The sequence below is a fragment of the Euphorbia lathyris genome, chromosome 3 (genome assembly GCF_963576675.1).
Source record: "Euphorbia lathyris chromosome 3, ddEupLath1.1, whole genome shotgun sequence".
NCBI classification, from domain to species: Eukaryota; Viridiplantae; Streptophyta; class Magnoliopsida; order Malpighiales; family Euphorbiaceae; genus Euphorbia; species Euphorbia lathyris.
This window is the reverse complement of record NC_088912.1, coordinates 65805649-65827671: the sequence shown is the minus strand read 5'-3', so window position 1 is coordinate 65827671 and position 22023 is coordinate 65805649. Positions and strand designations below refer to the sequence as shown.

At 36.4% G+C, this 22023-nt stretch overlaps 1 protein-coding gene across 2 annotated transcripts; it reads left to right on the top strand.

Moving 5' to 3' along the window:
* Positions 1-8663: 8663 nt before the first annotated feature.
* On the top strand, positions 8664-12329 carry LOC136222961 (uncharacterized). Of its 2 annotated transcripts, none has more exons than XM_066010664.1 (5): positions 8664-9189; positions 11342-11395; positions 11484-11546; positions 11628-11696; positions 12024-12329. In XM_066010664.1, the coding sequence occupies exons 1-5, from the start codon at positions 8899-8901 to the stop codon at positions 12213-12215; spliced, it is 669 nt and encodes a 222-aa protein (XP_065866736.1). In that variant the 5' UTR covers positions 8664-8898; the 3' UTR covers positions 12216-12329. The 2 variants fall into 2 exon arrangements, with proteins under 2 accessions (XP_065866736.1, XP_065866737.1); XM_066010665.1 differs by lacking the exon at positions 8664-9189 and adding an exon at positions 9817-10943.
* Positions 12330-22023: the final 9694 nt, after the last annotated feature.

The following is a 22023-nucleotide window of genomic DNA, read 5'->3' as shown; positions in this document are numbered from 1 at the left end:
ACCTCTGGTTTTCCTTGCAATTAATGTCATTTATTTTAGGTTTTAAGTGCAGGGACACTTTATATTAAGTTCAGGAACTAAATCATCAACAAAATTGCACAAACCATGTCAATAGGCACCCAAATAGGCCATTTTGACCACTTCTCTACCAAGAATTAATAATTCTCGGTATGAGCAGCAACAATGGACGAATTTCAGGGGCAAAATTCCCTGAAAATCGCGTGCCGCGGCCGCGGCTTTGCTATTCGCGGTCGCAACACGCGTGATATATGCCCTTTTGATTCCGATTTTGCCAATATTTTTGCCTATTCCTATTCCTAGTCTACCTATACATTCACCTAATCACCCTATATAACCCTACCTCTTACACAAACCTCACATCACCTCTATTTTTACCCAATCCCTTACTCCAAACTCTTCCCCAAAAACCTACTTTTACTCTTCCCAATTTATTCACTCCAATTTCTATCCTCTTTTCTATTTCAATCACTTCCAATTCAAACCCCCAAACTCATCTTCAAGCTTTAATCTTTCTCTCAATTCCTTTTTCTTCTTCTTCTTCTTCTCAAACCCTAAAACACACTAAACACCATTACCATGGTTAGGACTAAGCGTGTTGGTAACAAGCCCACTGTTACGGAAGCTAATCGCCTTCGGGTTCAATGTGGAGCTTATTTCGACATCGCTTCGGAGGAGGAAGCCATTCGTTTCAAACATTTTTCACAAGCCGACCGCCAATTTGTGGATATGCACTTCTTAGACTTCCATTCGGTACGAACCTTGAATTTCTCTAGTCGAATTGATGCTTTTATTGAGGCATTAGGTTGGCAAGAATTCGTTAATATGCGTTTTCCGCGTATTAATGAATATGTGGTGGAATTTTTGGTCACTTTGACCATGAACAAGAAGAAAACCTCAATCTCTTTTAGGAATAATGGTATCACATACACCATTGATTATGAAGCAATGGGAAACATGTTTGGTTTCCCTACTTCTAATTTTTATGATAAGCCTAAAGATTTTGATAATGATGCTGTTTGGCAAACTCTTTCGGACCAAGACTATTTTAATTCCGAAAACACTTCAAGCAAGCTGATTAAGGACAATTGTGTGTTCTTCTTTCACAAATTTTTGAGTTTCTCCTTGTTTGGTCGTGTGGAGAGTTCAAAGGTTCAGGTTCGGGATTTATATGTTTTGGATAGCTTATTTAAAGGTTTGAGGATTGATAGCATTGGCATGATGTTCGATAATTTGTTCCGTGCTTCGAGGGCGACTACCATTCAAATCCCGCTTTGTAATTTTATCACCGCTATTGTGTTGGGAGCTCGGGGTGAATTGGCTGATTTTGACATGTCCACCTACCGTGGGTATGTTCCACTTTTGGACATCTCGGCTCTTGAGCGGGCTCATTTATTGCTACCACAAGGTCCCCCCGTCTTTATTTTGTATGCCTCCCGTATTGCCCACCTTCGTGGCACTATGGGTGGTGGCGCTTCCAGTTCTCAATTTGCAGGTACCGAAGGCGGCGGAGAGGCGGTAGGCGCGTAAGATGAACCAGGCTCAACCACAACCCCAAGCACCTCAAGCGGATGTTCCGGTGGATTTGCGGAGGATTTTGGATCAAATCAATTCCAACAATCGTCAAATGAACTTACGAATTGATGATTTGGTAGAAAATAACATGGTGATGAATGACAACCTCAACCTTTTGAGGCGTGAGCATGGATCGACTCGGCATCGGATGCTTTCCTTTTTCCGACGCCGAAATATGGAGACTTCACCTACACCTCCGGATTCCCCGCCTCGAGCATAAGTTGTTTCATTTCCTTTTATTTTTATCTTGTTATATTTGATACAATTTTAATTTTTCATATGTTTGGTACATTTTCTCTTTTTAATTTTATGTTGAATGTTTCATTTGCTACAATTTCAATCTTTGTTTCGTATGCCTTATTTCGTATTTATTTTTTTATGTTTTCTCCATTATTTTTGCACCAATGAGGATATGGTCCAATTTAAGTGTGGGAGGGGATATACATATATCAATTTCTATACGTATACGAGTAAATGCAACACATTTTATTTTTCATCACTAATATATTGCAACACATTTTTTTTAAGTTAATATGATTATTTGTTTAGGTTATCATTATTGTTAGAAATAATATTTCTATACGGGTAATATTTTTTAAATTTTTCACAAATCTCTGATACGATTTTAAGTAAAATTGTCTCGAGTGAATGTATTTTAGTTTCAAAAATTCTTTATATTCAATCTCTATTTTATATCATGCAATTCATGATACAATAAATCTTATTTTAAGTTTTCAATTAGGTTTATAGGCATTAAATTGAACTAAAAATTTTAGCTCGGTTTGATTTCGTCTTACATTAACACCAATTGAAGTTTTTAAGGAAACTTTAGCCATAATACATGTTGAATTTTAAGTCAATATAGGATGAATGTGCTATCTTTCTTTTTCCCAATTTACAATTCAATTTTATAATTCATATTAATTAATCAATTAGTTGAATTCTTAACTTTTGGCCACGATTGAAACCAACCTTATCACAATCGAGGTATGAAAGGGAAGAATAATTAAGTACCATTTACTTTTGGCCACGGTTGCGACCACCCTTATCACAATCGAGGTATGAAAGGAACGTTTAAAAATAATAAGCGTGTATAAGTTTAAAGTAACGACTGCGTCCACCCATGGCATAGTCGGTACCTCTTAAGCAAACACTAAGCAATAAAATACGTATAAAGTTACGATCAAGACCACCCTTATCTCGGGCATAACTAAGCAAATAATTAACCCAAGTACTTATTTAAAATAATATATCTCATATATTAGTTTAGGTTTGGGAAAGAAATTTTGTGCTTTGAAATGCCTTGAGACGAAAGACTCAATAACATGCGTGCTTATATCGTCCCGAATGCTTCAATTCAAAATTGGAAATACAAGACGAATGATATATCGTATTTATACTAAGTTAGTTTGATATTTTGCATATAAATTTGCCATGAGAAGTAAGTCTTTTCGGCTTAACTAATTTAAAAGGTAATACAGAGATATATGTTTTATTTTCATAAAGAGATTAGTTAGAGAATAAATTTAGTGAAATTTTGCTCGGGACTAGCAAAAGATTAAGTGTGGAGATTTGTTAAGCCCAAAATATACCTAAAATATCATCAATAATTACATCAATATTGTTACGAATTTATGCTATTTATAACTGTTTAGGAAGCTTTTACTCTCGAATATGTTTCTTTCTTGTAAGGTACATAAATATTTGGTAAAATCCAAATAGGAACGAAAAGAGCTCGAAAACAGAAGAAAAACCCTACAAAAGGAGTCGAAGACGACAGAAATTAATAACGCCAAATCGAGGACGCGAACGAAAGCAGAAGAACCGAAAAACGTTCCGTGCCGCGACCGCGGCCCCCAAATTCACGATCGCGACACGCGTTCCCCAGCTTTTCCTTCCTTCGTTTGAAGACCAATTGATGCTCCCCCATTCTCGGTAGAGAATTTAATATTCTCGGTACGAGCAGGAGTTTTTAGAAGCCTAGTTACACACTTTCGTTTTCGACGAAACGCGATCGTTCGGGTGGATAAAGACGTCCTTTCGCAACGGACACGATCCTTCACAACGGACACGACACTTCAATCAAGACTCTTCAACATCTATAAATAAAGAGTTGATGGAGAGTTGAAGATATGTAGAAAAAGAGATTAGTATAGAATTTATGCAGAAATTCTGAGTCAAGTGATTCAGAAGTTAGATTTCGATTCTGTAAAAAGCAATATGATGTACACACATTGTTTATTCAATAATAACAAGTTTAGTAGCGTTTAGACATTGTTCCAGTTTAGTTTTCGTTTTGGTAGTAGACCGACCCAGTCTCTATTACGAAGATTCAGAGAGAAGATTGAGTAGAGGATCCGCCCTGAGCCTGACAAACTCTAACGAAATCCAAGGAAAGGATTGACAACCCATTCACTTGCAAGTCGTCGAATGTTTCCATGCTCCACGTTCTCTGTAAACTTGTATCAATTTATATTTCATCTAATAAAGTCCATTCTATTCGATAGATTTTTATGCAGCACTTATGGTAACCAATCCACTAAAGTGACTGCTGGTGTTTTCATTAAAACGTATTTAATCCAAAATCTTTACAAAGAAACTTTGTTGAACACTTAGGCAAATTATTATCTCGAAAGAGTTTTAATTTGATTAAGGGCAACTATCCCGAAAGGGTTTTGTCATGTTCAAAGCCAATTAATTAGAGGTTCCGTCATTTATTTCATCTTTATAATTCGTACAAAGTTTAAAGTTGTTTTCTTTGCTTAATGCAAACAAATACATCTGTTTACTTTTCTAAAAAGTACTAAACGTTCATATCTTGCAAATTCATTCTTAAATCAGAATATTTTCTAACGTTTTCATAATCTAATCTAATTCTCATTCTAGCAAATTTCAAAACCAAAACCGATTAAACGATTTTTTCATATTATAAACCTAAAAGTAAATTTAACCGATTGTAAATAAGTTTTGTTTAAAAAACGTTCCCTGTGGGATCAATATCTTTTATTACTACAAGCATATACCGTGCACTTGCGGAAATCGCTCAACACCTAATCTACCTAACTAAAGAGCCCCTGGATATTTATTTTATTTTGGGGAAGAATTAGATCACTTGATCTACTCTTCCTACATTTTCGAGAATCTTCTGGCTCATCTTCCTCACTCTTTTCTCTCTCTCGGTTCCGAAGTAGTAAGGATCCCATGGGTTTACTTATTTCATCTCGAACCTTGGTCACCGGAGAGACGAGCTCGATGTCCCTGTTTTCGGAATATTGAGTTTCTACTCACGGCAGCCTCCTCCCAATTTTGGGTAATTTCAGGTCTCTCTTTTTAGTCAGATCTCGACATGCAGGTAAGGAGGTGAGTATTTCTCACTTTGTTTGGGTTTACTGAGATTATTGAGATTTTCCTGCAGATTAGAGATAATTGTGAATTTTGGGATTTTTCCGTAGAATACATATAGTTGTGAGTTCAGTTAGTAAAAAAAATGATTCTTTTAGTGAAAATATATATAAAAAAAAGTTGTGAGTCGTTTAGTCAAAATTATCCGTTTAGTAACAATACTCGCGTTAGACAATTGAATAGGATTCGTTTGGTAAGAATCGTGTTAGAAGTGTTAGTTGGATTAGTTGGGTAAAAATCGTATTAAGCTTTAGTTATCCTGTTTAATCAAATTATTCCGTTTGATAGAATTCGTATTATATTTTAAGTTATTCCTTTAATAAAAATCATATGAGACTTAAGTGATTCGTTTAGTAAAAACGATTCGTTTGGCAAGAAGAGTTGTATTAGAGTTGAGTCAAATTCGGTGTGGAAAAATGATCAGATTAGTAAAAGATAGTCATGTTAGACGTTTTATAGTTTGATTCGTATGAATCAGACGTTTAAATTGGATTCTTTTATAAAAGGTTCGCATTAGACCTTGAGTCGAATTAGTTCGGTAAAAAGAGTCCTTTATAATAGAAGTTCGGTTAATTGTTTGAAAACAAAACCTTCCGTACCCGATTATGATTATACATATAAATTATTTGATAAATGTATAGTTAAAATTTAAAACAAACCATCTATATTGTGCAATTAATAAGCGATAAGGAGAAATGAGAATATGTATGTAAAACTACGTGGCTTTGATTCTCGATTTAAAGATTTAAAGATTCAAAGATATTCAGGATACGTAGGAAGCTTGATAGAATTATCAAGTCCAAGCCAAATAATTAATAAAACTTTAGGTAGTTCAAATAAATTTTTATCTATTAGAAAACAGATTCGTGTTTCAGACCGATTAGCGTTTGTTATCTTGTTTTCCGTTCATACCCGATGTCGTTTAGGGTTGGGTGTGACATTTGGGGTTCGCACAACCAGGAAAAACATGAAAAAGAAAGAGAAACAATATATATTGGGACGAGATTGCCGGAAAAAGGGTCGCCTTCTTCCTCCTCTTCCATTCGTCGTTCGTCTTCTTCTCCTCCTCTTCATATCGCCGCCATTCGCTTCTCCTTCTTTCTCATCGCCGTTCGCTTCTCCTCCTCTTTCTATCGCCGCCTTTCGCTTCTCCACCTCTTTGAGTGTACCGCCGTCGCTTCTCGTTCTACCTCCTCTTCCTATCTCAGCGTTTGATACGTTAGAGAGATGAAGTTCTGTTTAGGAATAATGAGGGCAAACTTGGAAATTACTTGTTGAAATGTGTTAGTTTTAGTTAGTTTTTTAAAAGGAGCTAGAAATGTAAACTACCCATTGAAAAGTGTTAGTTTTGTAATCCTCCCGTAAAAGAAATACAAAAAACGATGATTAGGATGCTAAACCATTATTTGACAAAAAGGAGAAATTAATTTATTATAAGGCGCCATGAGATTTGAAGTCTTTAGATTTAATTTTATTTTCTTTATAAAGTTTTCATATGGCATGGTACTAATCATATCCATGAATTGCATGCTACAAAGGCTACATGCACTTTGGCTAAACCAAGGCTTAATTCCATTTATCAACACTTAACTTTGAAGTTAATTTTGTAAAAATCGTTTAACTTATTTTGTTTTAATAAAATTACATTTTTATTTAGGGTTAGACTATACTTACTTTGTTTTTACCACTATTGAATGAACTTATTTAGTTAAAATCCATCATCATCTAATAGTAAAAAAAATACAAAATAAACTTTATTTTGTAAAAAACAAAGTAACTATTGAAACACCTTTTATGGAGTAGGCTATAAATATAAATAATCACCTATATAAAATGAAACTCACAATACAAATAGTTGACTTTTATATAAACACACAGTTACGTATTTGTCATTTATTTCATTTAACTACTTGAAATTGAAATTGTTACTACTACTTTACAATAAAAAAAAATAAAAAAATTATTTTTAATGCGGTTGTATTTCACTGTTGGAATGCTGAAATTGTTGAATAATTTTATTTGAAAGGCCTAATGTATAAATAATTCCTGAATTGTCCAAATGTTACAATTGTTCTTTTGAATTTTTAATTATAACAACTTATTTCTTAAATTTGTTCAATTGTAAAACATAACCTCAAATTGTTGATATGGACTGCAATTAAAGAAACACGTGAAATACAAAAGTTGCAACGCTCGTAGAGTGTGATAATCAGATTTTTGGTGTAATACGAATCTAAGGAAACGTTTTTACGGTTGCTTTAAGTTCGGGGTGAAAAAATTCATAATTTGGAATTATGTTTTACAATTAAACAAATTTAAGAGTAAGTTGTTACAATTGAAAGTTGGAGAGGGCCGTTGCAATATTTATCAAAATTCAGGGGTTATTTATGTGTTAGGCCTATTTAAGTAAACTTAATGAGCATAGCAATTTACCCCTAGGCCAAGTGGCACTATATTATGTGACAATTACAAGTTCTTATATTAAATACCGGGTCTTCCATGTCACTCGGAGGACCTCCAATACACATTTGGACATTTGTATTGTGACCCCATGTAATAATTAAAAGGTAAATTTAAAAAAAAAAACCACTGTGGTTTCACTTTTTTGCCAAAAAAGGATTGTGGTTTTTTTCGTTTCAAATACAGGACTGTGGTTTATTCCGTTACACTATTTACGGATTTGGTGAAGATGCCGTTAATTTGCTGACGTGGCTGAAGGGCAATTATGGGTTTTTAAAAAAATTGGGATAAATTTTTTTAAAAACAACCCTGTGGTTTCACTTTTTTGCAGAAAAAGGATTGTGGTTTTTTTTTCTTTTCAAATACAGGACTGTGATTTATTCCATTACACTATTTACGGATTTGGTGAAGATGTCGTTTATTTGCAGACGTGGCTGAAGGGCAAATATGAGTTTTTAAAAAAAATTGACTATAAAAGGCTTTGAACAACCATGTGAGATTGCGCTCATGTGAGATTTTATAGTCAATATTGTAGCCACAAAATAGTTATAAAAAATTCATCGGTAAATATTGTAGACCCAAAATAATTATAAAAAATTTATTGATCAATTTTTTTAAAAATCCATATTTACTCTTCAGCCACGTTAGCAAATAAACGACATCTTCACCAAATCCGTAAATAGTGTAAAGAATAAATTACAGTCCTGTATTTGAAAAGAAAAAAAAACCATAGTCCTTTTTCTGCAAAAAAGTGAAACCACAGGGTTTTTTTTTTTAAATTTACCCTAATTTTTTAAAAAACCCATAATTGCCCTTCAGCCACGTCAGCAAATTAACGGCATCTTCACCAAATCCGTAAATAGTGTAACGGAATAAACCACAGTCCTGTATTTGAAACGAAAAAAACCACAGTCCTTTTTTGACAAAAAAGTGAAACCACATGGGTTTTTTTTTTAAATTTACCCTAATTAAAATAGTAGAATCTCTTATAATATATGTGGATTTATATTATACGTGTCAAAATATATATAAAAGGTCAATTTTAACATAAAAAAACTGAATGTTTCTAATAATTTACCGATAATATTAATAACACACGCTCCCCCATTTGTGAGCAAAAGCTACAGCTGCCACGCTGCTTTACACAGTCGCATCTCATTGCGTGTGTATCTCTCACCAAACCAAACCATATAATTTCTCCCCGAATTCAATATAACAAAAAATAACGACTTCGGCTACTGCCACGTCGACAGATAGTGGGCCCAGTAACACATTCATAAAATTCCACAGAAGAAGAATTGGAAGGAAACAGCAGAAAAAACTAAATACACAAAACAAGAGAAAAGAAAAGAAAGAAAGGGGTTACATATATACATAAAGCCACCCCTGCTGCGTACAAACATTTTCCCTTTTTTCTCTCTCTATCTTCTTTCATTTCAAGGTATGGATGAAGATGACTGGATTGATGCGGCCATGACCGATGACACTCTCGTTGCTAAGCTCCTTTTGAAGCTCAGCCAAGTGCCGCGGCCATCTTTCAATAACGTTTCTCCTCCACCTGCTTTGCGATTAGATTGGACTGTCAAACAGCGGCGCTCTAACCATGTGTCGTCGAGGAATGCTACTCGTGCTAGTCCTACCACACCGCTTTCATGGAGCGGTGGCACCTCCGTTAGCTATTGTGCGATCGACGGGTTTGAAGAGTCTAAGCCGATTGACACCGCTAGATCTAAGGTTTGTTGCCTTTCTAGTTGTTGTTTTCGAATTTTGATGCGGTGACTTGCGCTTGTGTTTCTCTGTCCTTTTTTCTCAAGTACCAGAACTAACCCTTTGGAAGCTCCGTATTTACTTCTACTTTATGACAACCGTCCATATTACTTGTTCTTCTATGAGGAAATTGTATATTTCTGGGCCGACAATTCTTCCCTTATTGCATGGGGTGGGGATATCTCTCGAATCTACTAGCATAACTGGCTATTTTGCAAACGGTTCGGGAATTTTTTCGGTCGCCGGACATGCTGCTTCTTTTGGATTTGTTTTTCCTTTGACGAAAATGCTCGTGGTTTTCAACTCATGACTTTCCCCTTTTTATTTTCTTAATTAAAAAAAAAATCCTCATTAGCATTAATTTGAAGTTATTTTCTTCCTAACTAATTGAACAAAATATTGCTGGTTTTATTTTATGTTCAACGAATGGGGATGGGTCAGAAGGTTCAACTAGGCATGGCATTTTTAACCTTTGAAAGACCAAAATACCCTTACCTTAAGGGCGTCCAACGGAGCAGTTCCAGAGTCCAAGTTCTGATCGCGACGAATCTGTACTGTCCTTACCTGGAGTCAATCCCTTCAAACTCCGATCAGAAATTTCGCCATACTGTAGAATCAAAATAAAAGTGGATTTTCTCTAAAATAAATAAATAAATGTTGTTTTAGTAGAAAATAAAACAAAAAAGAAAAAAGAATACTTTCAGTTGTATTATATTTAATTTAAAGGGCATTTTTGTCTTAAATATTTTTGTTAACATAAAGTGTGTATTTATATAAAGACAGTTGTTGAACCGGTGGCGTGTCTTCGTGGCAAAATAGGTGTGCTTGACTTGTTGTTTGGTTTGGTGTAGTGTAGTTAGTGGTTGTGCAGTTCACTTTATTGGGGGAAATGATTTGGTGTGGTGGCCGCAGTTCTCAAATTACTGCGGGTGTACCACAGCATTGTCTTGTTTTCACGTATAGATGATCTGAACCCTTCCTTTTTTTTTATTCCGAAATTCTGAAAAAACGTGTAACCAGCTGGTTGGACTGTGAGTTTATTTTTTATTTGAAGAATAATTGACAGGCTGTTCCTGTAGCCTTTTGGGGTGGGGTCAGAGAGTTTGAATTTATTGGGTCAAATAAATGTTGCACATACATATGAAGTTGAAAGTAGGGAATTGAAATGCTTCGCTTTGGTCGCAATGGAAGAAAAGAAAAAGTGAAACTCTTTTTTAGGTGCGAATTGGTTTTGGAAAGAAACAAGGGTCTCTCATATTTTAGTGTGGGGACCACCTTTTCACCAAATTTGTGGTATAAGCTGACTCCTTTCCTTTGAGTTTCTTTAACAATTCAATCAAACATCGTCTAACTAACATTATTCTTTATTATGATTATTATTATTATTTTCTTTCAAAAGCATAAATAGACATTGATTTATCATTTTATCTTGCTAATAAACGAAAGGGACGAAGGATCATGGATTCTTAGCTCCTAACTTAAAATTAGGGTGATGAAGTGTGAATCACGTGCGAAGTAGGCAGGGTCACGAGCTTACCATCTGATCCTTTCTTGTCTCATGTCGGCGACGTGCTTCAAAGTTATCCGTTGACTCGGTCTGCGTGGACTTCCTTGTCTTGTTTGATAGTTCTGAATTATTTTCTTGGAAATTCTGTAACTTGCTTTGGAGGAGGTTACAAAATGAAAGCAATGGAGATTTCTTTTTCTTAGAATAAATGAAGGTAATATGATAGGAGTTAACATTTGACTTTCGGTTACTCTAAACTTTAACCTTCAAATTTGGAGTAATCAGAGCTAATCTTTTAACTGACAAACAATTTTAACTTTTATTTCTATGACTTCCTAACTCTCGCCTTCATTAATAATGAGTTAAGAATATTCCTTTAGTTGACTTTGCCACTTGAAATTTTCATTAATTATTTTTCAAGGGCTTGAAATGGTTGTAAGAAATAAATGAGTGCAATGAGGAAGCGCATTTTGGAGTGTTATATTTATTTGTATGTATGCATACTTGTCACTTTAATTGGTTATATTTTCTAAGAGATATTATATTATATTTTTCTGGCAAAATTGTCTTTGTGAATTAATGTAAGCTATCTAATTTTGGATTGTGTTGCAGGTTGATGTTGTTAGTGATAGGCCGCCAAAGAGCAAGAGGTCAAGAAAGAAGAAGGTAAGGATGATTTTAAGACTTGTATTGATTAAATTAATGGAATCAGCAACAGCAACCCCTATTGATGTCTAATGTTGATATCTGGCAGACAATAGCTGAACTTAAAGAGGCGGAATGTTTACTCTTGGAGGAAAGAAGGAAGTTAAAAAATGTATGTGTAGTTCAGCATTGTGCTTGTATAGATATGTGCCTATTTACTAATTACTCTTTATTAATCTTATGTTGTGAGCAGCAGGTGGCAACCTTGCAATTTACCTTAGAAAAACAGAGACATGAAAATGAAAGATTGAAGAGATTCAAGGTGAACATGTTATGTCCATTCTCTAATTCCTTTGAGAATTTATTGTCAACAGTATCTTTCACTTAGCATGAACTTCTTACTACTTGAAGATATGAGTTTGTTCCCAAATGATTATGCACATAAATTGATTATTCTGTAAATAACCTCAGATATTCCATATTATAGGTTTGTGCCCGGAAATCTGCACCGAAACAGCATATCTAAGATATAAATAAACTGAATTTCACATGTACATTTATAATTTAACTAATAATAATACAATTTCATGGCAAGTCTTTTTAGACTTCCCTAGTTAAGTTACTTATATTGTTTGATTTATCTGTACAGGTGGATTCGTTATCAAGGCAGACAGCTGAAACTGGTGATAAAAGTGAGGAAATTGATTCAATAAAGAAAATAAAAGTAACCATGAGCATGAGCAGTTGTTGTTTGCATAAGCATAAAAAAGAGGTGTTGCCTGACCTAAATCTGCCTGTTGATGAAAATTCAGACTCAAATATGTTATGTGGAATTAGCTGAGCATATTGCCCTAACAGTAACCACAAATTGAAATTGAATTGATGTAAGTACTAAGACCACTCAGGCTAGTGTAGAGATCCTAATCATTAGTTACACAGTTTAGATTCTTTCTTACATTCATCCAAATTCTTTTTTAGAATATATTAACACAAAAACTGTAATTATTTTTATAGATAGTTCAACAACATTATCTTTTGAAAATATATAATATCTCTAGTCACAAGCTAGTATAAAACAAGTCTATACAGTGTGAACTAACACAATATTATGTAATTAATCATTTCTGTTTATTTGATGTCTGAGGTTTGGTTGAAACATATTGATTGGTATCAAGTTAAGTTGAGAGGTTAACAATCTTTTTCCCCTGTAAGCCAGCAACATGGAAATTGCAGTCATCAGAGGTATCACTGCCTATCCCTCTATCAACAATTTAAATAGGGCTAATTAGTCGCCTTATTATATAGTTTTACATTTCAATTTGTCAACTTTTACTGTTTTACATGTTTACAACTTAATCATCGAAACAGAGGATTTCACAAAGTGGATTGCTATTCATCGCCTCTAAATTATTTATCACCCTCCCTGTAAAGATGTTTTTGCCCTTTTCATTCTTTTCAACCAAAACTTCTTATTCTCTCTCTAATCTCTCCAAAAGTCACAAACCCCTATACGAGAATTATAGTGGGAAATTACGGTAAAGGAAAAGGAAAAGGATGGGTTACTGAAAAGGTGCGCTTTTTTTTGGTTAAATTTTCATCGAAAATGCAAGTTCTGTCTCCGGATTTGGAGACGGAATTCGTCGTCCACCGAGGCCAAATGCGAGTGAAATTGATTTTTTTTTCTTTCTAAATCGTCCATTTTCAGAGTTCTCAGGTCTATTTTTTATATCGTCTTCGAAACCGTCCATTTTCTGAGTTCCCAGGTCTTTTTTTTAGAATTTCAATTTTGTTCCGGAGAGAATTAATTTTCAATTTTTGATCAAAATAAAATAAAAAGGGCAAAATTATTAAATAGAGATGGTGATAAATAAAAAAGGAACGGTGAATAGCAATACCCTTCCCAAATTCAAAGTCTAACAGTCTCATTTCAAATATCAATCCCTAATTACAAAAATCCCCAAAATTGTCGAGAGACTTGAAACGCATCATTTAAGCAAGTCGGTTGTTATTCTACTTTGCACTCGTGATCATTAGCTAAGGACAGATGGACGATGGACATGGCTCATCTATCATACACTTGCAACACAAGATCACCTTCCTACATCACCGCCTTTCTGTTATTTCTCGTTATTGTGTGAGCGTTTTTTTTTATTCCCTAAAAGCTGGCAGAATTTCTCTTCTTGCTATGCTTATTTAAGCTTTGTAATCCGTCCTTTCTATTTCAATGAGAATTATTTGCTTTTGCAATCAATTCCATTCTTCATCATTTTTATCATGGTATCTGCTGAAGCTTACTCTGATCCTTTTTCTTCTAAGGTGTCAATGGCGCAAAATATAAATACCCCTAGAAGTCCTTATTAGCTACCTGGTAATATAACACCAACTGTCTCCCTTGTTTCACAGATCCTTACCGGTCCTAATTAACACCAATAGTCGAGATCGGTGAATATTGCTTTAATGTTAAAGAATAAATTTTCATTTCTAGATGGAACCATCGAAGCACCAGATCCAACAAATTTAACTTTATATTTGTGGGAAATGGCTTTAGCCTTTAGAACATGTGTATATGTAAAAAGACCATTTCTCTTAAAAGAGAGCTTTTCTTCTCACATGAAACTTATAAGAGCATCTCCATGACTCATACTTACAACCACTCAATATACATGTCACGCCATCCATTTAATAAACATCATTTTATTAAACTATCTAACTTCAATGGTTAAACTCTATAACCATTTAATCATAATGGATCCACCAACTAATTAAACCAATCATATTATTTTAAATATATATATATAATCAAAAACTCAATAAACAATGAGTGATTGATAAGTATTCAATATATTAAACTCACTCTAATGTGAGAGAGTTTAACAAAGGAGTATAATGAGTGGTTCGTTATACTCCATCAGAGATGCTCTAAGGGTTTAAAAGTGTTGGTTTGGGCCTTATGAGCCTTTAAATTCTGTTTAGTGAGTTTTGACAAATATACCACACGTGCTCGCTCGTTTGCGTGACGCCTGCGCGTCCCAACTAGACTGAGCCCGAATTTTATTTTTAATCACAATTTATTTTACTCTTTTGACTATTTCCTCAACTACTCAGTTTTATTCAAAATCGGTTCCTGATTTTTCTCCACGTATTAGAGATTTATTCTCCTATTCCTTCTCCTCAACTGCACATTCCAACATTCGGTTTTTACACTGAGATTATAAAGGTCGTTTTTTTATCTTTTGGAAGATGCAGCTATTCTTTCTCTTCTTCACAAACTTTTTTCGGTAGCTAAACTATTTTGTTGTTCCACTGCTTTCCAACTTTAAGTGCACAAGTTTGGAAACCTTCTGTGTTAATCTTGGGAAGTGAACAGATCTCAGATTGCACTTCTGTGTGCCGAAATCGCTTTCAAGACAGTGGCACTTACCACGACACAGTTCGATTTCTGATAAGTTTTTTCTCTAACCTAATTATCTTTCTTACAAATTGAAAGCGATTCTCTGTTCGTAATTATGTCTGCTTTAATTGCTAAATCCCTTCCCGGTCTCTCCAAACTTGAGCCATTAGACGGTCTTAATTATAAAAGATGGTCACAGAAAATCCTAATCTTTTTTTAACAACTCGAACTTGATTATGTTATCATTCAAGATCCCTCTTCTGACCCAAATAGACTTGCCATGTCTCTCATTGTTCAACAATATGACACCTAATCTGCAAAATATGAAAAGGATAACAAAACTGTTAGGGGTCATCTCCTTAATCACATGTCCAACCCTTTTTTTCGCATTTTCTTGAACAAAAAATTTGCCAAAGAAATTTGGGATGTCTGGAAAGAAAAATATGGGTCTGATGATGCTGGTAAACAAAAGTATGTTGTTGGCAGATGGCTTAGTTACCGAATGGTTAATGAAAAACCCATCATTGACCCAATTCATGAATATGAAAATCTTGTCGCTGAAGTTCTCAGTGAAGGCATGGCCATGTTTGATCTACTGTAAGCCAATGTCCTTATGGAGAAATTCCCTCCTACTTGGAGTGATTTTAAAAACCATCTGAAGTGTAAGAAGAAAGATTTCAGTCTCCAGGAGCTTGTCAGTCACATGAGAACTAAAGAAGCAAAGGAAATGAAAGATAAGCAACTTTGCTCTAAATCTGTTTCCATTAATGCTAACATTATTGAATCTTTTGTGGTGCCAAAAGACAGGTCAAAATGATGATCGAACAAGTTCCAAAAAGGCTCAATCAAAATAAGTCTTTCAAGAAGAATGGAAGGATTCAGAAGAAGAAGGCTGAGTGCTTTGTGTGTGGAAAACCTGACCACAAGGCATTTCAGTGCTACCAAAGGAAGAACCAACAGAACACCGATCAACATTCAAATAACAAAGCTGCTCCACAATCCAATCTGGTGAGAATGAAGAGATTATCGTTGATGTTGTGGTCGAGTCAAATCTGGTGGAAAACAAAACTGACTGGGTGTTGGACATTGTAGCTACTAGACATTTATGTTCAAACAAGGAGTTATTTTATCACTTTGAGGATTCTATCGATGGAGAATGTGTCTACATGGGAAACACCACAAAGGAACAGTTTTAATTAAATTAACTTCTAGAAAAAGTATATATTTGAACAATGTGTTGTATGTATCCGCACTGAGTCACTTCCTCAAGGATTGACTAAAGGTAAAAACGAAACCGAAATCATTTTCACTGACCAATCTACAACTGCAGACCTTGTTGAAACACAAGACACTGTAGATATTACACTGCCGAGAGAGATCAGAATCCCAAGAGAACATTGTGAAAGCAACATTCTCGATGCTGTTGAGAATCAACTCAGGAGGTACCTCATCAACGTAGCTTTTGTCTCAGTTCTGGAACCAAAGAACTTTTTAGAAGCTGAGAACGATGAATTCTGGATGGGTGCAATGCAAGAAGAGCTTGACCAATTCAGAAGGAATGAAGTTTGGGATTTAGTACCACATCCGCAAAGTTAGAAGACAATAGGAACAAGATGGGTCTTCCGCAATAAACTTGATGAGCAAGGAAATGTTGTGAGGAACAAAGCAAGAGTCGTTGCTCAAGGCTACAGTCAACAGGAAGGTATTGATTACGATGAGACCTTTGCCCCAGTGGCAAGGCTAGAAGCTATTAGAATACCGTGTGCCTATGCAAGCTTTATGAATTTTAAACTATTTCAATGTCAAAAGTGCGTTTTTAAGCGGAGTTATAAATGAGGAGGTGTATGTTAATCAACCTCCAGGGTTTGAGGATCCAAAATTCCCAAACCACGTTTATAAGCTCAAGAAGGCTCTGTATGATTTAAAGCAAACACCACGTGCTAGGTATGAATGTTTAACAAGCTTTCTGCTGACTAGAAATTATGTCAGGGAAAAAGTTGATACAACCTTATTTATAAAGAAAAAGGGTAAGGATACCCTACTGGCACAAATTTACGTTGATGACATTATATTTGGTGCTACTAACGAGTCTCTTTGCAAGGAATTTAGTAAGCAGATGCAAACTGAGTTTGAAATGTCTATGATAGGAGAACTCAATTTCTTCCTTGGACTTTAAATCAAGCAAGGCAAGAATGGTATCTTTATCAGCCAAACTAAATATGCAAAGGAAATATTGAAGAAGTATGAAATGGACAATTGTAAGTCAATATCCACCCCCATGGACACTGACACTGTCCTATCTGCCGATGAAAATGGTAAGTCAGTAGACAGTAAGTTATACCGAGGTATGATTGGCTCTCTACTCTATCTTATGGCAAGTAGGCCAGATATTCAGTTCTTAGTGTGTTACTGTGCTAGATATCAAGCTAACCCTAAGGAATCTCATTATATAGCTATAAAAAGAATCCTTAGATATTTGCAAGGCTCAGTAAATGCAGGTCTATGGTATCCCTATGCTGTCGAGTTCACACTCCTTGGATACACTGATGCTGACTATGGACGAGACAAGCTGGAACGAAAAAGTACCTCAGGAGGACGTCACTTTCTCGGAAACAGTCTTGTATCTTAGTTCAATAAAAAGCAATCATCAGTAGCCCTATCGACCGCTGAGGCCGAGTACATGGCTGCAGGAAGTTGTGTTGCCCAAGTCCTTTAGATCAAGCAACAACTTGATGATTATGGAGTAAAAACAAAAACAATTGAGGTAAGATGCGACAACAAGTGTTCCATTGACCTATCCACGAATCCAATCCAGCACAACAGGATGAAGCATGTCAGTATAAGGCATCACTTCATCAGAGACCATGTACTCAAGGGTGAGATCAAGTTGACCTATGTCCCAATGGATGAGCAGCTTGCTGATATATTCAGGAAGCCACTAGCTCGTGAGCAGTTTTGTATACTGAGAGAAGCCATCGGTATGTTTAATCCTCTTCAATAAATTCTATGTGTAAACTATGCTGAGTGATAAAACCGTTTTGCATGCTTTGTGATAATGCTGAATAGACGTTCTAGGGTTTGCATGCGTACTACAGTAGTGACTAGGATGACATAGGCAATCATCATTAGGGAACCATGCGCGGTAATTAGCATTAAACGTCAGGTTAATTACCCTGAGTGGTTCAAATTCGCACCGTTTCCATTGACATATCCCATCACATCTTACCGACTATAAATAGTGGAGCGTTTTACCCCATTTTCTTTTACGCTTGAAATTCACACTATTCACACTCTCTCTCGAATCCCATTCTCTTTCTGGAAATCCTCAAGAACTCGAAGAACACCATGTCTTCTAAACAATCTTCTTCCAACAGAACAGAATCATATGAGGATAGATCCTCTGAAATTGATCCCTCATCACCGGAGGATGTACAACAACTGGACTACGATGACTCCCCTGAGCATCCGTCCATTCATGGCCAATATGATCAGGTCATGACTGAGGCAAGTATTCTAGAACAACCAGCAACTCAACACAACGAGCAACTTGCTGAGTCTTCTGGACCAAGGAAGAAGAAGAATAAAGCACCTAAAGAACGAACATTCTACACAGCACATGAAATGCAGGAAAATCCCAAGGTTAATATCTCACGGTTCTTCTCACCTGAATTCGTTAAGACCGCTGAGCCATTTTGCAAGTGGATTGCTGACAATGGTTGGGAAACCTTGTTTGGACTACCTGGAATCACCTATCCAAAGCTGGTCATTGAGTTCTACCCCATCCTTCAGATCGATGAAGATGACATTGACTACATGGTGAGCTCAATAAAGGGCACTAAAATTATCATAACCCCAACCTACTTGGCTGGGTTATTGAATCTGAAAGCTAAAGGAACTAAGCTTCGAAGAGTGGGAGATGAACAAGACCTTAAGTATGACAAGGAATACTGTAAGCCGAAAGCCTTTGTTGGTGAAGTCACAGCAACTTCTCTCTCCCAGCCTCAGCGTCAGGCTCACTACATCCTGACCAGTTTTCTTTTTCCCAAAGTCAATTCCACAACATTTGCCTCAAACTTTGAGCAGTGTTTCATTTGGCACATGTTGGAAAAAAAACCCTTGAACATGCATGTCTTCTTGATCGGCACGTTTTAGCGGAGCACTGAACAACTCAGGATGGGCTCACTGATCACGACCATCCTTGCTGACACAGGGTAAGCCTTGAAAAGGAAGCTAGTGAAGTTGGCATTGAGATCATTGCTAAGATTCTCAACAGTCTCAAACACAGTATACCGCAAGTGGCGAAGAATAAGAAAGGTGAGTCTGCTCAATGTACTGAGGATGACCAACCTAGTAAGGGGAAGAAAAGAAAAGATGAAATGTCTCAGGCACCTTTGGTTAAATCTCCCAAGCCAGCAACTAAAAAGGTCAGAGTTTCATCAAGTAACTCTGAGCCAACATCTGCTGAGCAACCTCAGAAAAGAGCTGCCACTGATGATCTCTTTAAGGATGATCAACCTCTGAAGAAGAAGACTACCTTCAGGGTTAAGGGCTTAACTCCACCACCGCTGGATTTTGCTGTTTCTGAGGATTCTCATTTCCTAAAATCACAAGGAGTAGCTGCTGAGGAAACTCCAGTTACAACCGGAATAACCAGTCCCTATTGTCTCCTATATACCTTCCTCCACTGAGCCAATAACTGAACCAATCCACACCGAGGAGCGGACTCCAGGTGAAGGAATACGAACTACTGAGGAGGAAACCTTAGCTGCTAGAGACCCCAACAACATTGACTCACTTCCTCACCAAGACGCTGTTGACCCCAACAACATTGACTTCATTTTCTTCACACCCAACACTCCTCTTCTTGAGCAACAAGCTCAACAAAAACAAGCCTCTTTTTCTGCAATTCAGGAACAAACCGTAACTGAACCCAACTTGGGCCCTCAATCATCCAACGCTGCTGCTCCCACCATCTCCTTAAACGAGCCAGTGCTTGATGCCTCTACTGCTCAACTCAACTCTTCTGCCGAGCAAGTAAATGAAGAAACACCTGCTCTGAATCAATCTACTACTGAGTAAGTGATTAACTTAGTTGCTGCTTAATCCACTCCCAATCCTGAGCAGACAGTACCCGAGTCCTCTGTTGCTGCTGCGACCGCTTCCAACACTGAGTAAGCATGCACTGACTCTCCAACTCCTGTTCAACAACCTTCCAATCTAAATCAATCATCTGGAACGGACAAGGAACATGCCCCTGAGACTTCTATGGGCAATGAAGATGCTGGCTAAGAACCACTATCCTTCCTCAATGCCACTAAGACTGGGCAAAAGATTATATACTCTGTCTTTGCCTTAGTCAATGACATGAATGTCTCAAGCCACCACTTCTGCCATATCTTCTGTTGAGCCTACTCCACTGAGCGAAATCATACAACTCCTGAATGAACTCAAGAGTCTTAAAGATCTCATACATGCACTAACTGCTCTCGTCTCTCAGTAGAACAACAAAACGTTCACTGATAGAATGGTTGAACTACAACTGTTGATGTCCAACACATGGACTCCCTTCAAGGAAAAATTATGACCACCTCACCTGCAAGTTCCACTGTTGCCGCATCCGCTGAAGTAACTCAACACTTTCAGCAGATGACTACTGAGCTCACTAAGGCTCAGAATTCTATCACGTCTTCATCCGAATGCACCATTGAGCAAGTTACTGAAGCCATCCGGCTACTCAGCATCAATCGTGAAGCGATGGAGACTGAACAAAAGAAGACCTCTCCCATATTCAATTTTGCAAGAGATACATTTGGGCATATCAAACATCAAACCCAGCAACATCATAACTATGACAATCAAATGCTGAGACTACACCAGCAGTCCTTTACCAAGCTCACCAACACTCTATCCTGGCAAGCAAAGGCAATCCAATTTATGCTCAGTAACTTGAGTGCAACGAATAGTGTACCCACATCGAATATGGACGCTGGAGTGTTAGTCTTCAATGGACTCAAGGACAGTACGAGTGCTTTACTATTGTATTCACAACAACTCTCTCGTGTTGTTGCAGCTGGTCAACTTCTCCCTTCCTCTTCTGGACCTAGTTCTGATGCTGGCAAAAAGGAGGAGAAAGAAAAGGGAAAGGCTAAGGAAGATCAAAGGAGTCGTTCTACTGAATAAGGAACTCAACAGCAACAAACTCACTCCACTTCCACTATCCCAAAACCACCTCAACAACAAGGAACCACACAACACTCACAAAAATCTAAACAAGTTCAATACAACACAAAGTAGATAGACCTTTTAGTCTAACGACTTAGATCTTCTTGCTTTTATGCTGAAACATATTATTCTTGTGCTTACTTGCTTGCTGTGTTATATATATGAGAACTCATCTTTCACATACCATGTGTTGATTTATTACTCTGTCTATATTTCAATGCTTAAGTCTTTAACTGCCATGTTGAACTTATCTTGATCATTCTCATAATGTCTATCACTTTAAAAATCATTGAACAAATAAAGAACATAAAATTTATACAAGTATAAAGTACTGAGGGGTAAATTACATACGTGGTGTACAACCTTTACCTGTTTTCACACTTTGGTGTACAACCTTTAATTTTGCACACTAAAGTGTACAAACTTCAGATGACCTCCCACTAAAGTGTACAGTCGGTAATTATGACCGGTCAACCCAAAGTCAACGTGCCACATCATCATTTTCATCCTACCCATTATAAAAAGTGGGGCCCACTCCTTATGAAATTATAAAAATACCTTTTACCCTTATATAATTACCAAAATACCATTGTCTTCTTCCTTCCTCCAATTTTTCTTCATCTTTCTCTTTCTCTTTCTCTCTCTAAATCTTCTCTCTCCTCTCTCTCTCCTGTCTTCTCTCTCTTTCCTTCCTCCAATCTTCTCTCTCCCGTCTTCCATCAATTTTTCTCCATCATACTAATAATTATGGACCTGTGTATGTTTTTGGCCTTTTTTATTATACGTTTCAAAGTCTAAAATTCTACTATTAACAGCTTTGCTTTACTTGTCCCCATTTTTATAATTATAATTTATAGCCTCTCTCTCTCTTCTCAATCGACATTTGTTTCTTTACTCATAATCTTCAGTTCCCCAGATACGAATACAATCTTCCCTTAATTTCGCAATTGCAGTTTTTGGGTATCTTGTTTACTCCAATTTCTTCTTGTAGGAGTTGAAAAATCTTTGTTTTTGTTGATGATTAGGAAGATGGGTG